The following is a 19,758-nucleotide window of genomic DNA, read 5'->3' as shown; positions in this document are numbered from 1 at the left end:
TTTAATGGAACCTTTATTTAAATCAACTATTATTTTTCCATGTTCTCCTAATTGTTGATATTGTGTGTAAAGTTCATTAATGCTCATTGGTAAATTCACTTGATAAAGCATAACGTTCAACTGTTGACGACTAAAACCACTGAAAATGAAAAGGGTGGACAGGTTTGATTTAATGTTTGTGCTTAATGCTTTAAAGTATTGAACAGCCATGAAGAATGAACACTGAATGTGTCGACATTGAGTTAATAATTGATTAAAATATGATTTCTCATTAGTTATTAGTTTTGATTTCACCGCATCATCTAGAAAAATGAGTGAATGCAAAAATTCTCTATCAAAATTTGAAATAGAAAGTGTTTCAAATAATTCATCCCGTTGTTTATCAATAATTTTATCCTCTAATCCTTGCTTCTTGATTGTATTATATAATTCTTTATACATTACAAAGTTTTTTAAATAATCTTCTGCTTCTTCTTGTGATAAATAAATAATTGGAATTTTGATTAAATGCTTTAAAGATTCAAATGTATCATCTGAAGGTGAACCTGAACGGTTGATATAAATTAACACATGTGAATAGGGTGAAGTGTTAGCAATAATGATAATTTGTTTTAATATCGTTAATGTTTTACCTTTATTTTGTTTACCAATTGCTGCAGTGATTGAATTTAAGTAACATTCAGAATATGGAATTTTCATTAATTTTTCCTTAGATAGAGCATTTCTATTATCACTCAATGCTTCATTAATCATATCATCTACGTATGTATTATATACTCCTGCTAATTCTTCATAAGGGGTGGATGAATTTAAATCCATTTAATCAAAAATAAATTTATAATTTTATACATTTCTATTCATCAATATTTCATCATATGAACTTCTATACTGCGGTGGTGTACCTGTTGGATGATATTTCAAACCTTCATCCGGTGTCCATGTCCAATATGTAGTCCTAGTAAACCAAACCTGAGGAGGATTTGTCACTTTTGAACAGTAAGTGTCATTTACACCCTGAATGATTGGATAAGCTTTCACTTGTACTGTAACTTGTGAGTTGAAAGTTTCTAATCCATCAAAGAATATACCCGCTCCATCACGTTGAACTGGAATAGTGCATAAGAATGAAGTTTGGTCTTTCCATGTTCTAGCTAATGGTGTGCCATTATCATCATTCAGTGGTCTAGTTAATGAGTCCTCGTATTCTTCTGTGCATTCATTCACTCCATCTAAATCAGAAGCTTGAAGCATACGTGTAAAGAATATGTCACCCACTGTGGTCATCGCTTGATCGGGGAAGTTTCTGGAATCTATAGTGACCTGAAGACTCGAAGCATTGGATTTTCTAAAACCGTTCTTTGCATTGCATTCTTCGGAAATGTTAACACAACATCTGTAACATTATGAAGAGCGTATGAGAAATCTGAGCTAATACCTTCAGGAGTGATGCAACCTCCATTTAGTGAACGAACGTCAATATGTTGAGCTGGAATCATGAATGGATCTTCCTTACTGAATAAACGTGGTATTGCTTTAACTGATTCTTCAATTAAACCGTATCCTGGTGTAATGCATTTATCCTCTAAAACTTCCATCTTTGTGCATGAAATAATAACGTCTTCAACTGTTGCGTCAGCAGATGTAGTGGCTAAGCTTGTAATTAATTTGGCAGGAAGTCCGATTTGTTGGAATTTGCGATCATATTTATAAACATGATTCATAATCTTTTCATAATTTTCATCAGTTATCTTTTCATAAACGTAATTTTGTAAATCAGCAACTCTTAACGGGTCAACCTGACAAAATACTAAAGTATCCCTGAAAACATAATATTTAAGAATGATTTCACCAAATGATTTAGGATAATCATCGAACGCCTGAAATGCTAACAAATCATTTACCGGAATAATCATATCAAAAGTGACATCAACTTCTTCATTTGCTTTCTTGAAAACTTCTGAAGGGTCAATATATTTACCACATACTGAGTTATCATATTTTTGAACATTATTATATAACGAATGAACAAACTTTTTAACTTTCCTTTCTGATTTTGGTTTATATGTTGCAAATGCGAAAGATTCACGGGCGCAATCCATCTGAAGATAACCAGCATCACCTCTTTCGGTTTCTACTTCTAATTGCTTAAAGCTTTGATTTGATGATTTATAACCAACGAATAAACGCATGCATTTAAAAGCGGCATCACATGTGAAAGCTTTATTTGAAACTAGAGTTGCTTTAACTTTGCGTTTAATATATGTGTCACCTAATTGGTTCACATCATGAGCCGGATTTGTAATTCTTAAATGAGTTTGTTTATCATCAAAATATGGAGCATCAGAGTCATAGCATGAACTTTCAAGTTCTCTATAATATCTTCTTCCATCATTCTTTGCGAATATTTCATTTATCTTTCGAATGAATGAAATACATTTCCATTAATCGGTTTAGTGTTTGGCACTAAATAGTTAGTCGTCATTTATTATTAAATAAAAAATCAAAATTAAAAGATGAAAATGAATTTTTAATTTTAATGAAATAATCAACTATGGCTGCAGGATTCTTTAAGAAACTGTGGGATAAAGTAAAAAGAGGAGCGCATAAAGTTTGGGAAGGGATTAAGAAAGGAGCAAATTGGATATTTAAGAATAAAGAAGCAATTAGTGACGTTGCTGAACAAATAGCACCTAATGTTCCGGTAAGGGAAGTATTAAATAAAGGAGATAAGGTTTATCGTCGACTACAACCGATACTAAGATAAAAATAATATTTATTTATTTTTCCACTATCTACCCCCTATTTTATTAAGTATTCCTTCAGCTATTCCACCAATTGCGTTACCTGCTTGTGCTCCCATCGCTGGATTACCTGCTTTTGTACCTAATACTCCACCTATGATAGTTCCTGCTGTTTTCGCTACTGGTGCCAAAAAGTTTGCAACGGGTTTAATAATATTTTTATGAACCCAACCTGCAGCTTTCTTAATTCCATCCCATAATTTTTTAAAGAATCCTGCCGCCATTTTTGATTTAATATTAATTAAAAAATATATTTCATCACTTATATTCTAATTTTTATTTAATGATAAATGAAACCGATTTTAAAAATAAATGAAACAGAGGAGGAAGAAATAAATGAAAGTGAAAATGTTCAACAAAAAATAAACGTTGTTAAACCAATTACTGAAATAAAAATTTTTTCATCTGTTGATGAATTTAATGACTATTATGCTAATAATAAAAAATTATTTGAAGAATTGACAACATGTAAATTGAATAAAATGTTTAAAGTTGAGGACAGAGTCCAAGACCCGGAGGGTCATGGATTCAAAATTTCAAAAATAAAAGGTGTTGTTAGTTTAAAATCTATTCCTCAATCAAGAATCACCTCATTAATGAAAATTGATGATTTAACAAAAAGAATAGAAATTATTGAAGAGCGAATAAATCAAATTATTGATTTCATAAATCATGACTCGTTGAGCCCGGGTCCTTAAAGTCCATCACTGAGTTCAAGGTTATATTCATCAAATATTTCATTATTAAATGCAACTTCTGCTAGTTTATTTATTTTTTCAATACGATCATTTGAAAGTCTATCGTTTAATTTTTTCTGAAGTTTTTCATTTTCTAGTTCTGAAACTTTATTTGGATGATATTTAAACCCGTTAAATTCTTTTTCCTCAGTTTTGATCATTAATTTACAAAGAACTTTTGTGGTTGGAATTCGTTTAAACCATTTATCATTAATATTTGTTATAAATTCAATATCTGGAATTAATTCCCAAATTTTTGCATTTTCAATTAATTTATTATCAAATGCAAAAGCAATAGGTTTAATATTAAACTTACCTTTATAATATATACTTTCTACATAATCATCGAAATAAACATCTACTTGTTTAACATTTTCAAGAATTGGTGAAAGAACATCCATTAATTGATTGACGGTTACGAATCTTGATCCACTCATTTTCATACGAATTAAAAAAATAAATTATTCAAAAAATGTAAGACATGAATTTTTAAAGTTTATTTTTTTATTCATGAAAATAATTATTTCTAATTTCTTTTACTCTCTCGTATATACTAGATTTAAAGAATTCAGAACTTTTACCATAATCTCCTAAATGTTTTCTTATCCCCAACGTGTGCCAGTTATTATATGAAACTGAATAAACTTTATCTTTATCTTTACACCTTTCATCACTTCCAATATATTTATATCTCAGTTTTGATTTAGCATTTTCATATTCATTAGCGTTTAATAATTCACAGTCTTCCTTTTTAAATTGATGTTTAAGATATTCAGGATTTAATACTCTACGTTTATATGCTCCTAACTTAGTTCTAAAGGTTTTTCTACAAAATTTAGGAATTCCATCCTCTTTAATGTCATCAATGATTTCCATTTCATTATTTTCAATTTCTTCTTCTCGTTTATGAGGTCTTTGATTATGACTCCATTGATTCCATGAAATTAAATATTCTTTATCATTATATTTATACCTCATTAGCTTATTTTGGCTTTCATATTCATTTAATAATTCACAATCTTCATTTTTAAATTGAAGTTTAACCCATTCAGGATTTAAACAATGTTTAATTAATCGCGGAATATCTGACATCATCTATATATAGCTTCTTTTATAAAAGATAAAAAAATAAATTATTTTAAAATTAATGTTAATTCTTTAATGATTTATAAATAAATATATTTTAATGCATCGTCTATATATAGATGTTACAAAAAAAGTCACTAAACCCGTACTCATATACTACTAAAATGTTAGAGAAAGATTGTAGATATATATATGTATGATGTAGTGTGTAGATGGTTGTCGTTTGATTCAATGAATAAGAACAAAATATGATTGATTCTTGGAAGATTCAAGAAAAAAAAAGAATTAATATGTCAATAGAAAACATCAAATATATTCTATGAATAGATGATTATCATATACAATTTTGATGTATATGTATATGGTTTAGGGAAAAAAAAGTCATAATGTTATAAATATATCAGAAAGAAGTAATAGAGATATAGATAAAGTTTTGTAGTAAGAAAAAAGAGAGTAGTTTGTAAGATTTCATAGAAAAGATTTCGTGTAATAGTTCGTTCGTTTGTTTGTTTGATTTATAAGGAAGTAGTTAAAATATGGCCTTTTACTCAAGAAAGGATGAGTGTATTGACATTGTAATCTATATTTATCAAATTTAATGTGAGCCAAGTTCCTCCTTGCGCTGCTGGCGGCGGATCTTGTGTGCTTCGGCACGCTTGCCGGAGCCCCAGACCTTAACTTTTTGGCGGCGAGCGTTCTTACGCATACGACGAGTAACTTTGCCCTTCTCGGCAAGACCGGCCTTGATCAGGCGGTGCTTTGGTTCAGTCTTCTTAAGGGCATCAAGGCTATCGTAAACAAAGCCAAAGCCGGTTGTGTGGCCACCACCAAACTTTGTCTCAAGACCAAAAATGACAACAAGGTCTTTGTTGGCCTTAAGGCGGGATGCAACTTCATCCTTGATCTCGTCGCGTGTTGGAGCTTTAGCACCAAGATGCTGCATATCAATAACAAACTGCTTGCGGTCAAGAAGCTTGTTGACAATGTACTTGCGGATGTGGACACTGACCTTTGACATTTCCAAAAGGCCAACCCAAACCTCCAGACGATAAAAATTTACAAATGAGATCTTCAATAAATACTGAAAAACGAACCTAAAAAATGCATACAACAAAGACACACAATACAAAACCATTATGAAACATCAATAAAATATACTTTCAGATTTGGTTTGATTTTATACGCAGTCTTTGTAAGGTCATGAATGCCGACACCTGAATTCCATCCACCCATTGATGATTTGGAGTATAGCCTATGTAACATATGCAATCTTTTCAAAGGTCCATTTTAAAGTGTCATGATCTATTACATGGCATTATTGCATAATCTATTATCTCATCTATCTAGGGCTTTGGCTAAACTTAGAAGGAATTCCTTTCTTAGCTTGTTCAAATTCAATTTCAATAAAGATATGAGAAAAACTGCTGTTGTGATTCATATTGGTTTATTGTGTTCAAATTAAACTAGCGATATAACTTGCCAAACTTAAATATTATTAGATTATAACAAGCTAAATCAACTTATTGGTATGAGTACTAATCATGTTGCTTGTGCATTAATAAAGAGGGAACAGTGACTGAATAAAATGAAATGGAATGTTATGATTCAACATTGGGAAAAAATAATTTGAATCAATTACATATACAAATGTTACATAGGCTATACTCCAAATCATCAATGGGTGGATGGAATTCAGGTGTCGGCATTCATGACCTTACAAAGACTGCGTATAAAATCAAACCAAATCTGAAAGTATATTTTATTGATGTTTCATAATGGTTTTGTATTGTGTGTCTTTGTTGTATGCATTTTTTAGGTTCGTTTTTCAGTATTTATTGAAGATCTCATTTGTAAATTTTTATCGTCTGGAGGTTTGGGTTGGCCTTTTGGAAATGTCAAAGGTCAGTGTCCACATCCGCAAGTACATTGTCAACAAGCTTCTTGACCGCAAGCAGTTTGTTATTGATATGCAGCATCTTGGTGCTAAAGCTCCAACACGCGACGAGATCAAGGATGAAGTTGCATCCCGCCTTAAGGCCAACAAAGACCTTGTTGTCATTTTTGGTCTTGAGACAAAGTTTGGTGGTGGCCACACAACCGGCTTTGGCTTTGTTTACGATAGCCTTGATGCCCTTAAGAAGACTGAACCAAAGCACCGCCTGATCAAGGCCGGTCTTGCCGAGAAGGGCAAAGTTACTCGTCGTATGCGTAAGAACGCTCGCCGCCAAAAAGTTAAGGTCTGGGGCTCCGGCAAGCGTGCCGAAGCACACAAGATCCGCCGCCAGCAGCGCAAGGAGGAACTTGGCTCACATTAAATTTGATAAATATAGATTACAATGTCAATACACTCATCCTTTCTTGAGTAAAAGGCCATATTTTAACTACTTCCTTATAAATCAAACAAACAAACGAACGAACTATTACACGAAATCTTTTCTATGAAATCTTACAAACTACTCTCTTTTTTCTTACTACAAAACTTTATCTATATCTCTATTACTTCTTTCTGATATATTTATAACATTATGACTTTTTTTTCCCTAAACCATATACATATACATCAAAATTGTATATGATAATCATCTATTCATAGAATATATTTGATGTTTTCTATTGACATATTAATTCTTTTTTTTTCTTGAATCTTCCAAGAATCAATCATATTTTGTTCTTATTCATTGAATCAAACGACAACCATCTACACACTACATCATACATATATATATCTACAATCTTTCTCTAACATTTTTGATTGAATTTAATATTTTTTTACAATTCATGATGAACATGTGTGCATTATGTTTAATATACATTAGCCATTATCTTATATAAGTGGAGTCTGGTTCTTTAAATACTCCACTATCAATGAAATTGAATCGCGAAACAGTGTAAAATCATTATTAAAAAGTATGTTATGCACCCAGCCTATCCACCCATTAAATAGATGATACTGAACATATTCTTATTGCATAATCGTGAGTTCTGAAAATGAAAGAATAGGCTTCTGCATACTGGCACAGCCAGTGGCACGAATTTTTTGGGAAACTGGCAACTGGCACGAATTTTTTAAACTGTCCCCAAAATTTGAAATTTTTCCCCTTTTATTTGTTTTTTTTTTTATATTGAAATTATATTAATAATGAAAATGTTTATTAATTATAATTTATTGAGAGATATCTGTAATAAAGGTAGGAAAAGGATAATTCTGATGTTTTATAATTATTAATTGATTCTCATATTCTTGTATATATGGATGAATTTCTCAGAGAAGATATACTCTTTGAATATTCTCCATAATTTGCATATCTCACTGTTGATTGAATACGGTCACCAACCAAACAACCCAAAACTCAAAAGTGTTATGACATTTATACAATACATCTGCTTGAGCATAGAAGCGAGGCCACATCAGTATTATCCTCTAACGATTTTATATTATTATCCCTCATACGATGTTTTACTACTCCCTGATCCACAAAATGTCAAGGATGTAAGTTTATGCGAATAGGGCAATATTCCTTATGAAGTCTCTCATTTGATGAGAGACCTCGGAAGAACTTTGCTCTATTCGAGTAAATTTACAGAATCCTACACTTTCAAGAACTAGGGAAGGGTAGTAAGAGCACTTTAAGGCAATATTCCTTATGAAGTCTCTCATTGAATGAGAGACTTCATAAGGAATATTGCCCTATTCGCATAAACTTACATCCTTGACATTTTGTGGATCAGTCAGGGAAGTAAATGATGTCTTTTGAATTTCATTGAATTTCGAATTGTTTAAAATCTTTGAATAAGCATGAATATGTCAACTTCTATTTCACACTTATTTACCTCATACTTGCTCTTTCGAGAAGGTAGCTAGCTCAGCTTTCGCTGAGCGAATTGACACTTTTGATTCCATAAACGTACATACTCTCAATTTTTTTGTAAAATTTAAAATCAGCTAAACTATATACACTCTTCTCATATATATGATACCTTGCTTAAAATCCACATAAAAATTAATACTAATGATTCGAAATTAACAGTTCGATTCTCGCGCATCTCACTTTTTGTAATTTTCCAATAGAAATTAAAAACCTGAATTTTCAAAGATATAATGTGTTAACATCGGATTATTCACTTTATTAGTAAATAATTTTGACTTTACTCTTATAGTTCCCTTGGAACTCGCCTTAACTATGTTTTTTATAAAAATTGAATTTTATATTTTTATTGATTTCTTTAAAAATTTAGTAAAATCATTTTCTTTTTATTCAGTTATATATGAATATTGAATTATTAAAAGTTCTTGTTTCTCATTTTAGAAAAAATATTGTCCAATTTACATGAAAAAAGGAAAAAGAAGAGGAGAAAGAGAAGAAAAGAAGAAAGAAAGAGAAAAAGGGAAAAAGGAGGGAAAAGAGGAAAAAATAATAATGAGCATATTTAATATTTGGGCGCATTTGCCTCGTGCAGTGGAAAGGGTGGAGCCCGAAGGGCTCCACCCTTTCCACTGCACGAGGCACGATTTTTTTAAAAAAAATTCGAAAAAGCCACTGGCTGGCACAAAGTATCAAAAATTGTGTCATTTTGCAGAAGCCTATGAAAGAAATAACAAGAAAAAACTATTTTTCATAAGGAAAAACATAATTTTTTGGTTCAAAAAAGGAATATTCGTTTTTTTGAGAATATGGATGAGTGTTGTAATTGATAATGCTTATCTTATTAAATTATTTTCATCATAATTTATCATAATATCAAAATTTTCAATCATCAGACTTTTGAATTTGAATTCCTAGTCATAATATTGCAATGATCCTCTATAAGAATGATATTGCATACATATTTCTCCAGTCAATAATGATTCTTAATGAAAAATATCTCGTTCGAAAACTTCGCTCAATCTTTATGCCTGAATACTATATAAACTTTATGTTCATAAAACGGATGAACTGGCAAAATAAATATTTACAATATAAATATATATTTTATATCACCAATACTTGGATTGATGTTCAAATTATTTTATTTTTCATTTAGCAATTCCATAGAAACTCAAGTAATACGTAGTGAACAATAGCATTTTCACAAAACAGGAACTTGATCAAATAATTGAAGAGGAGTCATTATTTATCAGACCGCACTCTAATCGAGTGACATTATCTATCTTAAACCTACCTATGGATTAGACTTGTTTGTGTTTAATTTGATTTTTGAAAAATCAAACCAAATCTGAAAGTATATTTTATTGATGTTTCATAATGGTTTTGTATTGTGTGTCTTTGTTGTATGCATTTTTTAGGTTCGTTTTTCAGTATTTATTGAAGATCTCATTTGTAAATTTTTATCGTCTGGAGGTTTGGGTTGGCCTTTTGGAAATGTCAAAGGTCAGTGTCCACATCCGCAAGTACATTGTCAACAAGCTTCTTGACCGCAAGCAGTTTGTTATTGATATGCAGCATCTTGGTGCTAAAGCTCCAACACGCGACGAGATCAAGGATGAAGTTGCATCCCGCCTTAAGGCCAACAAAGACCTTGTTGTCATTTTTGGTCTTGAGACAAAGTTTGGTGGTGGCCACACAACCGGCTTTGGCTTTGTTTACGATAGCCTTGATGCCCTTAAGAAGACTGAACCAAAGCACCGCCTGATCAAGGCCGGTCTTGCCGAGAAGGGCAAAGTTACTCGTCGTATGCGTAAGAACGCTCGCCGCCAAAAAGTTAAGGTCTGGGGCTCCGGCAAGCGTGCCGAAGCACACAAGATCCGCCGCCAGCAGCGCAAGGAGGAACTTGGCTCACATTAAATTTGATAAATATAGATTACAATGTCAATACACTCATCCTTTCTTGAGTAAAAGGCCATATTTTAACTACTTCCTTATAAATCAAACAAACAAACGAACGAACTATTACACGAAATCTTTTCTATGAAATCTTACAAACTACTCTCTTTTTTCTTACTACAAACTTCACCTATATCTATATTACTTCTCAATAATATTTTTTTTCATAATTTTTATCTATTTTGAAAGTTTTTCCAAATGTATTTAATATGGCAATTTATGCCCTGCAATTAACAATAGTTATTGTTACTCTAATATGAATTATGATAATTTATTAGAGATTAGAATAAACATTATAAAATCATAGATCATATTTCGAATAGAAAAATGTTTAGTATTATAAATGTCTAGTTCTTAGTAATTACTACGTAAGCAACTAGAATGGTTATATCAAAGTTTTTACAATTTTGCTATCTTTGAAACTGTTAAATCCAATATATCGATGATTGAATATGTTATAAGTGAATCGCATTCGTTTGAGAATATTTAGAATTTTGTACCATAACTTCGAACAGCTTTTGCTGCATTAAGTAAAAATTCCGTTTTTTGAAGTGCAAATTTTGGTTTGAAAAAGTTTATGACTGATAATTTTGTTGAAAAGTTGCATTCTCCTTTTAATATTTTCATTGAATTCGTAATAAATTCTTGATCAGTTGCTGTTTGCATAGCATATCCCTTTTCTGCTATCTTAGAAACTAAGTTTTGATTAAATTCGAGAATTAGAAAATGCATTATTGGCAAATATATAGACGGATCACCATTTTGAAGGAGTTCTTGATTCCATCTACCAGAATATTTCATATTTCTGAGTTCTGTTTTTAAAGCTCGGATTTGAGAATCAACTTTGGGATCAATCATTAATTCTAAACGTACACCTGTGTTTGGAGAGGATCTTTTAAGTTTATTAGAACATGCTCTTTGGATAATGAATTTACATCAAATTTACACACAAATTTTCTAGTTCATTAGACTTTGTTTTGATTCTTTTCAGTCCGACCAAATAACTAATATCGTCGAAATACAAGCTTGCCAAATACATAGACACAAAGCTACTCATAGACAGGTTTATCTTGTTGGCGCAAAAAATTTGACTTATTGTTCATAATTATAATTTCCAAAATTATTTACGCCAAATTGGGCTTTAATAGCTCAAATCATATAATGTTGTTCAATTGTAAGATTGAAGAAAAAGATTTTAGAAAAAAAAGTTATGGTGTTTTTAAAAATTTGAAGATTAGTAATAATATTTATCAGGTTTTTGTAAGTGTATTTTTAGAATAATTTATCTAAGACGGCGGGCTTCACGCTCTGTTTCGAGAAGTGAAAGGATGTCGCCCTCGCGAACTGCACCCTTAACGTTGCGAACAAGGGAGCGGTTGGAGTCATCAAGGAATTCGACACGAACTTGTGTAACACCACCACGTGAGCCTGTGCGGCCGATGACCTGCTTGACAACAGCTAACTTAACCTGCTCCTGGGTTGATTCCATTAGAAAAGGCCATGCTTGTCAAAACCGCAAATTTTCGACCACAATTTTTCCTAAAAATTACATCGAAGAAAGACACACTGATAACCAAATATCTTTATTTTACCTTATTAAAATTAATTTGAAAAGCTTTATCACATGATTTTTTAATCTATCATTTTTCTCTTTTAATAAAGGATCACTATTCAAACATCCCGATTTGATACGCGTAGCATTAGTGCTATCATGTTATTCTTTTATAAATTATATAACATTTCATTTTCCTTTCAATAGTCATTACAAAGCCAGAGTTTAGCATGTAATTAGAGCTTGATAAATTTATAAGAATAATGGCTACATCAGGAGCTTTAAATCTCCTAATTAATAGTTGATATAACACAAAGGATGCGTCCTACTGACATTAGCACTATACAGGCCAGATTGGAGTGTTTGAATATTCCTTCTGTCATTCAAAAGTAGGAATGGGTTGAAGAATAAAAAATATCAAATTTAAAATTTGTTCAAATTAATTTTAATAAGGTAAAATATATATGGCACGGCGGGCGCAAAAAGTGACAAAATAGAATACCTATGGTGGCAAGACAAAGGAAACATTTTTGTAAGGCAAACATTATATCAAATACCTTTACTTTGTAATAAGAAATATAATTATCACGAAATTACAAATAAATATTGTTTAATATAATTAATAGCAAAATTCTTTTTTATTATTTCCCTTAAGACCTTACTTATTAAGTATACGTATAACAAGCTTGTACTGCATGTATTAGTTAATAGAACAAAAGAAAATGAGCTCAAATGAAAAAAATTTTCATGCTATTTTGGAAATATGCATATTCGAAGTATGAGAGTTGTAAACACTGAGAATTTTAAGCTTTGGTTGATGATAGTCTTTAATTTTTCTTGAAGTAGTAAATTATTTGATATCAAAATTTAATGGCCAGCATAATCAATCGTGCGTTTCGTTTCTTGATTGAGAAACGATGATTGTGTGCTAATGAATTATTGCGTCTGACAGGTTATGATTATGGATACCTGAAATTAAGCTTTTATGGGAAACATCACCGAGCGCCATTTGGCGCCCCTAATGCTGTTTCTATCGGTATGATTAAGGAGCTTTCTTATGCACTTTCATCACTTGAACTTGAACGCTACAAGATATATGAAATGTTTACATTGATTTTTGAATACTTTACTAGCGCCCCTCCCAGTGGGCGCGGGCGCAAGTGATCGGGTCAAAAAAAATCATAAAAATATTCAAAATTGCGATTTTAATAGATGTTTAAGGAGTAAATTTATTAATAACGATATTTCATAGTACAAAATGTGTTCAATCTCTTCGTAAATCATTCAAAAAAATCAAAAGAATTTCCAAAATTCAATTTTTTTTAGTAAAATTTATATCTTTTTCTATCGTCTCCTCCCCAACAGTGGGAGCCACCGGAGGCGCGGGCGGCGCCGCTGGCGCCAAAAAAGTAGCGCCCATCGTGCCATGTATAAGGTAAAATAAAGATATTTGGTTATCAGTGTGTCTTTCTTCGATGTAATTTTTAGGAAAAATTGTGGTCGAAAATTTGCGGTTTTGACAAGCATGGCCTTTTCTAATGGAATCAACCCAGGAGCAGGTTAAGTTAGCTGTTGTCAAGCAGGTCATCGGCCGCACAGGCTCACGTGGTGGTGTTACACAAGTTCGTGTCGAATTCCTTGATGACTCCAACCGCTCCCTTGTTCGCAACGTTAAGGGTGCAGTTCGCGAGGGCGACATCCTTTCACTTCTCGAAACAGAGCGTGAAGCCCGCCGTCTTAGATAAATTATTCTAAAAATACACTTACAAAAACCTGATAAATATTATTACTAATCTTCAAATTTTTAAAAACACCCAATTTCAAAATCATATAAATAATTCCACTCATAACTACTATACGCATGATGACAATCACCAATAATTCTTTTTTTTTTGTCATCATCTTCATATTCTTTTTCTTCTATATTATTTTCTTCTCTTGAATATTTATTTTTATTATAGCAATATTGAGTTTCGTGTAATTTCTGAGCAAATTTATATTTTGTGATTATATATTAACATCTGCTTTCTATTCTTTTAAAAAATATAATACACTCTCATTTTTCTGACTTAATACGTTTAGAAAAATATCTCAACAACTGATATTTTAAAAAAATATTACGGATTCAAAAAATGCGCACGGGTTCAGATGCCGATCTAATGATAGATTTTATAATGTACACAAAAACAATAAAATCTTTTTGATCCGTTTTGGTTGTCTGCTACTTTATTTTTGACACAATGGCAAAAATATTTCAATGTTAAAAACCTCCAGTTCCCACAAATGAGTACGATAGAATTTACAAATTCCCTCAAAACCCAATTTGGACCCTCCCAATTTGGAAACGTTATAATATAAACCTGTAATTCCAGAAGCTATTAAGGAGTAGGGGACGTCTATTTATTGCATTTAATATACTCATTTACATAGCATATAAGAAAATATTCTCTAGCAATATGAACTCATATGAGCAATAATGCAAATATTGAGATACATCTCAGAAAATGGAAATTATCACCCAGATTTTTATATTAATATAATAAATTATATATTAAATGTTGGATTTTTTATTCCTAAAAAATTTGTTATGACAATGGATCAAGATATTGCACAGGAATTAACAGGTGCTGATTTAATTAGAATATATGCTGATTATATTGATGCAATGAGAAGTATATATAAACTCACAAATGACAAGATTGAAAGCACTTTTATCAAAGTTAAAGAAATTTTAATTAATAAATATCATTTAAAAACATCGATGATTTTAAACACATTGTTTAGATGTACTTATTTAAGGGACCGTTACATGAAGGCATATGTAAAACTTTATGACTTGATTAATAGTCTTAAAAATAAAAAAACTCACTCTGTAGATAAAATCAAAGATGTTATCTCTGCATTCGAAAATAACAAGCAAAAAACAGACAGTTCTCATAGAGACTACTACGAACTTTTGAAACCAAAATCATTATTTAATTCAATCATGAATGATGATCTTGAAACAATGATATATATAGTCAATCAGCCAGGTTTTGACATCAATATCAAAATGAACAAAGATTTATTTAACAGTGATATGCAATACAATCTTTTGGAAGTTTGCTCTTATTATGGTTCAGAAAAATGTTATTTATATTTAATACAGAACCATAATTTTGAACCTTCTGATTATTCGATTGCATTATCATTCTTAGGTGGAAATCCACAGATTATACATGAATCATTACCTTTAATAGATTCTTCAAATATTCGTGAATGTGTTGAATATGCAATTGTATCACACAACATCGATTTCTTCAACTATTTAAATAACAACTTTCCTCCATCAAAATATTTGTTATATTGTCAATAATGTCGTAAAATATCATAATCTTGAAGCATTTTTGATAGCAATTGATTCGGGACAAATATCTTCTTTTAATAATCATCAAATCAGATTCAATAATGATGATTTACTTGTATATATATTTAAAAAATTCAAGCAAAGTGCAGTCAAAAAATTTGATATTTTACATGCAATTTATAATTATAAAATTCCAAAAACTATTATATGCGCCATCGAAAGTGGAGCCAATATCACAATAACGGATTCTTTTAATGAAGGAGCTCTTCATTTGGCTGCAGCACATAAAATGAAAGAAATAGCCGAGCTTTTGATTTCGCATGGTTTAGACATCAATGCAAAAGGTAAACATGGAAAAACTCCACTTCATTATGCAGCAGGAAAAAGTCTAGATATGGTAGAATTCCTTATTTCACATGGTGCGGATATTAATGCAACAACACGCCAAAAGGAAACTGTTCTTTCATTTGCACAATTTTATCATAAAAATGATATAGTAAAAATCCTTATTTCACACGGTGCAAAGGAAAAATAAGTGGAACAAAAAGGAGAAGATGATGTATTGTGAAGAAAATTAAAAGAGTACGAGAAGAAGAAAATTACACTTTAAACGGACGGCTGTATCATATTTATCATCATCTACTTCATCATATTCATAATTAGAAATTTTTGAATAAAAAAATATCGATATTTCAATTATAAAATTTAAGCATCCTTAAGGGTACGCATACATCAATTTGGCATGTTCTCATAAAATCAATATATCTTTACTGCAATTGCAAAAAAGTAAATGATCTATATTGATTTATAAAATCTTATTCACCACAAAAAACATCAACTTTATCCAATACAAGGGCTGTCGGATGTAAAAAGTGACTCTTGTTCACTGGGTTCAAACCGCACAAGAAATCCGAGAGACAATTCGAAATAAAATATAACTTTTTATCATAGTCCTGTCCATGCAGGGGTGCCATATGGTTCGGGCAGCGTTCATATATACCATTTAAATTAAGCGCTCATCGATTCCTGCAAACTTTATACAATAGAAAACTGGGATAATATGCTTGGTATTCAAAAAATTGAGAGAATAACATTTATTTATTCAATTTTTTTTTAAAAGAAAAAATTGTTATTTTTAATGCAAAATAATGAATTTATAACTTGGATAAGAGCATAGCCTCTAACTTCTCAGTGTCAGCTGCGAAGTTACAAATGCCTTGAGCGAGTTTCTCAACAGCCATTGCATCCATGTTATGTTCCCAAAGGAATTCAGCCTCTGTCATTGGTTCTGGACGTGGAAGGATCTCACCCTTGTACTCGAGCTTGCGTGGAAGTTCTGCATTTGACTCCTGGAGTTCCTTAAGAAGGGCTGGAGAGATTGTAAGGCGGTCGCAGCCAGCGAGTTCTGTGATTTCGCCTGTGTTACGGAATGATGCACCCATAACAACTGTCTTGTAGCCGTATTGCTTGTAGTAATTGTAAATCTTTGTGACAGACTTGACACCTGGGTCTTCTGCGTGTGTGGCTGGGACTTGGCCGGCAGCCTTGTACCAATCTAAGATACGGCCAACGAATGGGGAGATGAGATAAGCACCTGCTTCAGCGCATGCACGTGCTTGAGCCTGGGAGAAGAGCAATGTGAGGTTGCAGTTGATTCCTTCCTTCTCAAGGACTTCAGCAGCGCGGATTCCTTGCCATGTTGATGCAATCTTGATGAGAATGCGATCATTCTTGATTCCGGCTTCGTGATAAAGACCGATGATCTTGCGTGCGCGCTCGATTGTCTTCTGTGTATCGTAAGAAAGGCGAGCATCAACTTCTGTAGAGATTCTGCCTGGGACAATCTTGAGGATTTCGAGACCGATGTTGACAGCGAGCTTGTCTTCAGCATCGATAAGCTGTTGCTTCTTGTCGTCACTCTTTGACTTAGCGTATTGGATAGCGTTTTCAATGAGGGATTCGTACTGTGGAAGCTTGGAAGCGTTCAAAACGAGAGATGGGTTTGTTGTAGCATCCTGTGGTTGGTATTTCTTGATAGCTTCGATATCGCCTGTGTCGGCAACGACAACGGTCATGGAACGAAGGGCATCTAACTGCGACATTCTTTAAAGTGAACTCAAATTGATCGTTTTCATCGACACTTTTTCCAAAAATTTCATAACATCCAAAATCACGATTATTTGTTAATGAAGTTAAAATGGATAAAAATAATGATGTGTAAAAGTTTTCTTTCAAATTTGAAATATCCATTCAAAAATGAATCTTAATCGATATCAGGAAGATTGCATTTTACAAATAATCTGCGTTGTTTCTATACTGCCTATCCTATATACGTTAACATGAATATATAGATCGGCTGAACGGAGATAATCAGATGTTGACTGTTCCAAGCTTGAATTATGTTGACTATTAAAATACATGTCGCTTATATGGTCTAGAGATATGTGGAGCAAGCGAATTCAAACAGAATCTTGGTTGAAACAACCTGACCCAATTTGATACAATACTCAAATTTTGATGATCGGTGTATACACATTTAATCTATATTGTAATATTGTATAATTGGTGATGCGATCATTAAGGATGAATCATGCTTAGGAAACATATTTGATGAACATAGATTCGATTAAACCTAAGTTGTACATGACAACAGTACAATATTTTTATTTTATATTGAATATTGTTAAAAATAATAATACAAGAATTGTTAGTTGAGATGCATAAACACATACTTTAAATCATATAACTAAAACATCATTATTTCAAAAGATTGCGTTTATTCCTCATTCATTGTGTCCATTAAGCTTATTTAAAATTCAAGTGTTGAAGCTTCAATTTTGAACAGTTCAGAAATTTTATTTGACCAAATTTCACAAAAAAATCTCACATTAGGTAATTTACTGTTTTTACAATTTATTACTTTATCAAATCTCACATTCTAAGGGTTTCGTTTTGCGAAAAAAACGTACAATACGCAATTTCGCTAAAAAAACATTTAGCTAGCAATTTCGACCTTTGACTCCACTCAAGACGTCACTTTTTTAATTTTGCGGTATCATATTTTTGGAAAATCTTTATGAATATTATATAAAAAGTCTCTTTAATATCTATATTTCATATTTTTATCGATTTTTAAAGTTTTTGCGAAAAGTATTCAATTATTTTTGCTATTTGGTCGGGTAAATGTCAGATTTGCGACATTTTCTGATATGATATTCAGATTCTACGTTGATAATAATGCTTATAGAACCCTCTTGCTATTGTGTCAAAATTGCGAAACCGATAGCAAAAATATCTCGCAATATCAAAATTGAGATATTGAGTGAATTATGCATTATAGAGATTAAAAATCTGATTTGTGAAAACATCTCATCAGTTTCTAGCTAATTCAAAAATCTTTACTATCTTATTCGATTAAAATGAAAAGGGAATAGTTTCATTATGCTTTAAATGACAGCCTATAATATAATCATAGTTTTCGCTCAATATGCAGCATTTTTTTTTCGAAATCTATGGTCAATATCCTAAATACTGATTGCTTTGCATTCATATCTCTTACATTTTCTATACCCACATCACTATTCATTGCTATTCCTATCTTTTTCATTTTTGTTTGTTTCTCATAATTTCTCAAAAAACATGATAACTTGATATTTGTAAATATCATACTTTATAACGTAAATAAGAACTTGACCTATTAAGAAAAGCAGTAATGAAAAGAAAATCTGAAATTCATAAAAATTACAAGTTTCTGATGACAATTAGCTTAATTAAACCAGGTACAAGATTATATAATTGTATTTTCTATCCAATTATCCATATAATATCTTATCCAGAAAAAAAAACTTGATCAATACCAAATGATTTTTTAACTAGTAAATAAAGTATTTTCTTTACACACACATTGTATATCATAGTTTTTTTTTTGGTTTCGCAAAACATCCAAAAACAAATATGCTATAAAAGTGACACGCCTGTAAAAAATGACACACCCGTGAAGGGTGTGATTACCGATCGGTAATTTCGACAGTTTAGAATTTAAAATTTTTTATGGAACTGTTGCGAGTTTCATAAAGAATTTAAGGAATATAAGCAAAGATTTGAATCAAAATCTTAGACCTAAGCCGCTCGATTCGCTCGCGGCTTCCGCGAATTACAGATCAGCAAAGATTTGAATCAAAATCTTCGAACTAAGCCGATCGCTTCGCTCGCGGCTTTCTTTATTATTTTAAATTTGCATATTTCCATCAAAAGTTCATAAGGTAAAAAATTTCGTTTATTTTTACTAAGAAAAAAAAGGTTTTTGATAATAAATTTATTTTATTTCGAAAAAGTAGCAATAATCGTAAAAGGGTATTGATAGGCTTGCTAAAGTAACTAATTTTAGCTGTCAAATACTTTTGTATTTTGAAGT

The 19,758-nt window shown here is 31.5% G+C and overlaps 9 protein-coding genes across 9 annotated transcripts, besides 4 other annotated features; 5 read left to right on the top strand and 4 right to left on the bottom strand.

The window, feature by feature from the left end:
• Positions 1-1,418: part of a mobile genetic element that runs on past the window's edge.
• A 2,077-nt stretch (positions 1,419-3,495) lies between these two features.
• TVAGG3_0155670 (protein of unknown function, DUF4108 family) lies at positions 3,496-3,939 on the bottom strand (the record flags this gene model as incomplete). The annotated part of the gene is made up of 1 exon (XM_001330319.1): positions 3,496-3,939. One exon carries the CDS (start codon positions 3,937-3,939, stop codon positions 3,496-3,498), a length of 444 nt encoding a protein of 147 aa, XP_001330354.1.
• A 1,184-nt stretch (positions 3,940-5,123) lies between these two features.
• Positions 5,124-5,662, bottom strand: TVAGG3_0155660 (Chain Y Ribosomal Protein S24e; the record flags this gene model as incomplete). Its single annotated transcript, XM_001330318.2, has 1 exon — positions 5,220-5,642. The coding sequence occupies one exon, from the start codon at positions 5,640-5,642 to the stop codon at positions 5,220-5,222; it is 423 nt and encodes a 140-aa protein (XP_001330353.1).
• An 845-nt stretch (positions 5,663-6,507) lies between these two features.
• On the top strand, positions 6,508-7,034 carry TVAGG3_0155650 (Chain Y Ribosomal Protein S24e; the record flags this gene model as incomplete). The annotated part of the gene is made up of 1 exon (XM_001330317.2): positions 6,517-6,939. One exon carries the CDS (start codon positions 6,517-6,519, stop codon positions 6,937-6,939), a length of 423 nt encoding a protein of 140 aa, XP_001330352.1.
• Positions 7,035-8,105: 1,071 nt separating this feature from the next.
• Positions 8,106-8,207: a mobile genetic element.
• A 41-nt stretch (positions 8,208-8,248) lies between these two features.
• Positions 8,249-8,339: a mobile genetic element.
• Positions 8,340-9,964: 1,625 nt separating this feature from the next.
• Positions 9,965-10,506, top strand: TVAGG3_0155620 (Chain Y Ribosomal Protein S24e; the record flags this gene model as incomplete). The annotated part of the gene is made up of 1 exon (XM_001330316.2): positions 9,985-10,407. One exon carries the CDS (start codon positions 9,985-9,987, stop codon positions 10,405-10,407), a length of 423 nt encoding a protein of 140 aa, XP_001330351.1.
• Positions 10,507-11,628: 1,122 nt separating this feature from the next.
• Positions 11,629-11,943, bottom strand: TVAGG3_0155610 (Chain c Uncharacterized Ribosomal Protein; the record flags this gene model as incomplete). The annotated part of the gene is made up of 1 exon (XM_001330315.2): positions 11,729-11,935. One exon carries the CDS (start codon positions 11,933-11,935, stop codon positions 11,729-11,731), a length of 207 nt encoding a protein of 68 aa, XP_001330350.1.
• Positions 11,944-13,528: 1,585 nt separating this feature from the next.
• TVAGG3_0155600 (Chain c Uncharacterized Ribosomal Protein) lies at positions 13,529-13,854 on the top strand (the record flags this gene model as incomplete). The annotated part of the gene is made up of 1 exon (XM_001330314.2): positions 13,537-13,743. One exon carries the CDS (start codon positions 13,537-13,539, stop codon positions 13,741-13,743), a length of 207 nt encoding a protein of 68 aa, XP_001330349.1.
• A 731-nt stretch (positions 13,855-14,585) lies between these two features.
• Positions 14,586-15,353, top strand: TVAGG3_0155590 (proteasome regulatory particle assembly; the record flags this gene model as incomplete). The annotated part of the gene is made up of 1 exon (XM_001330313.1): positions 14,586-15,353. The coding sequence occupies one exon, from the start codon at positions 14,586-14,588 to the stop codon at positions 15,351-15,353; it is 768 nt and encodes a 255-aa protein (XP_001330348.1).
• A 280-nt stretch (positions 15,354-15,633) lies between these two features.
• On the top strand, positions 15,634-15,879 carry TVAGG3_0155580 (Ankyrin repeat family; the record flags this gene model as incomplete). Its single annotated transcript, XM_001330312.1, has 1 exon — positions 15,634-15,879. The coding sequence occupies one exon, from the start codon at positions 15,634-15,636 to the stop codon at positions 15,877-15,879; it is 246 nt and encodes an 81-aa protein (XP_001330347.1).
• A 561-nt stretch (positions 15,880-16,440) lies between these two features.
• TVAGG3_0155570 (transaldolase family) lies at positions 16,441-17,486 on the bottom strand (the record flags this gene model as incomplete). Its single annotated transcript, XM_001330311.2, has 1 exon — positions 16,499-17,446. The coding sequence occupies one exon, from the start codon at positions 17,444-17,446 to the stop codon at positions 16,499-16,501; it is 948 nt and encodes a 315-aa protein (XP_001330346.1).
• A 1,818-nt stretch (positions 17,487-19,304) lies between these two features.
• Positions 19,305-19,758: part of a mobile genetic element that runs on past the window's edge.

The sequence above is a fragment of the Trichomonas vaginalis genome, chromosome IV (genome assembly GCF_026262505.1).
Source record: "Trichomonas vaginalis G3 chromosome IV, whole genome shotgun sequence".
NCBI classification, from domain to species: Eukaryota; Parabasalia; order Trichomonadida; family Trichomonadidae; genus Trichomonas; species Trichomonas vaginalis.
The sequence above is the reverse complement of the archived record's forward strand: the minus strand, read 5'-3'. Positions and strand labels throughout refer to the sequence as shown.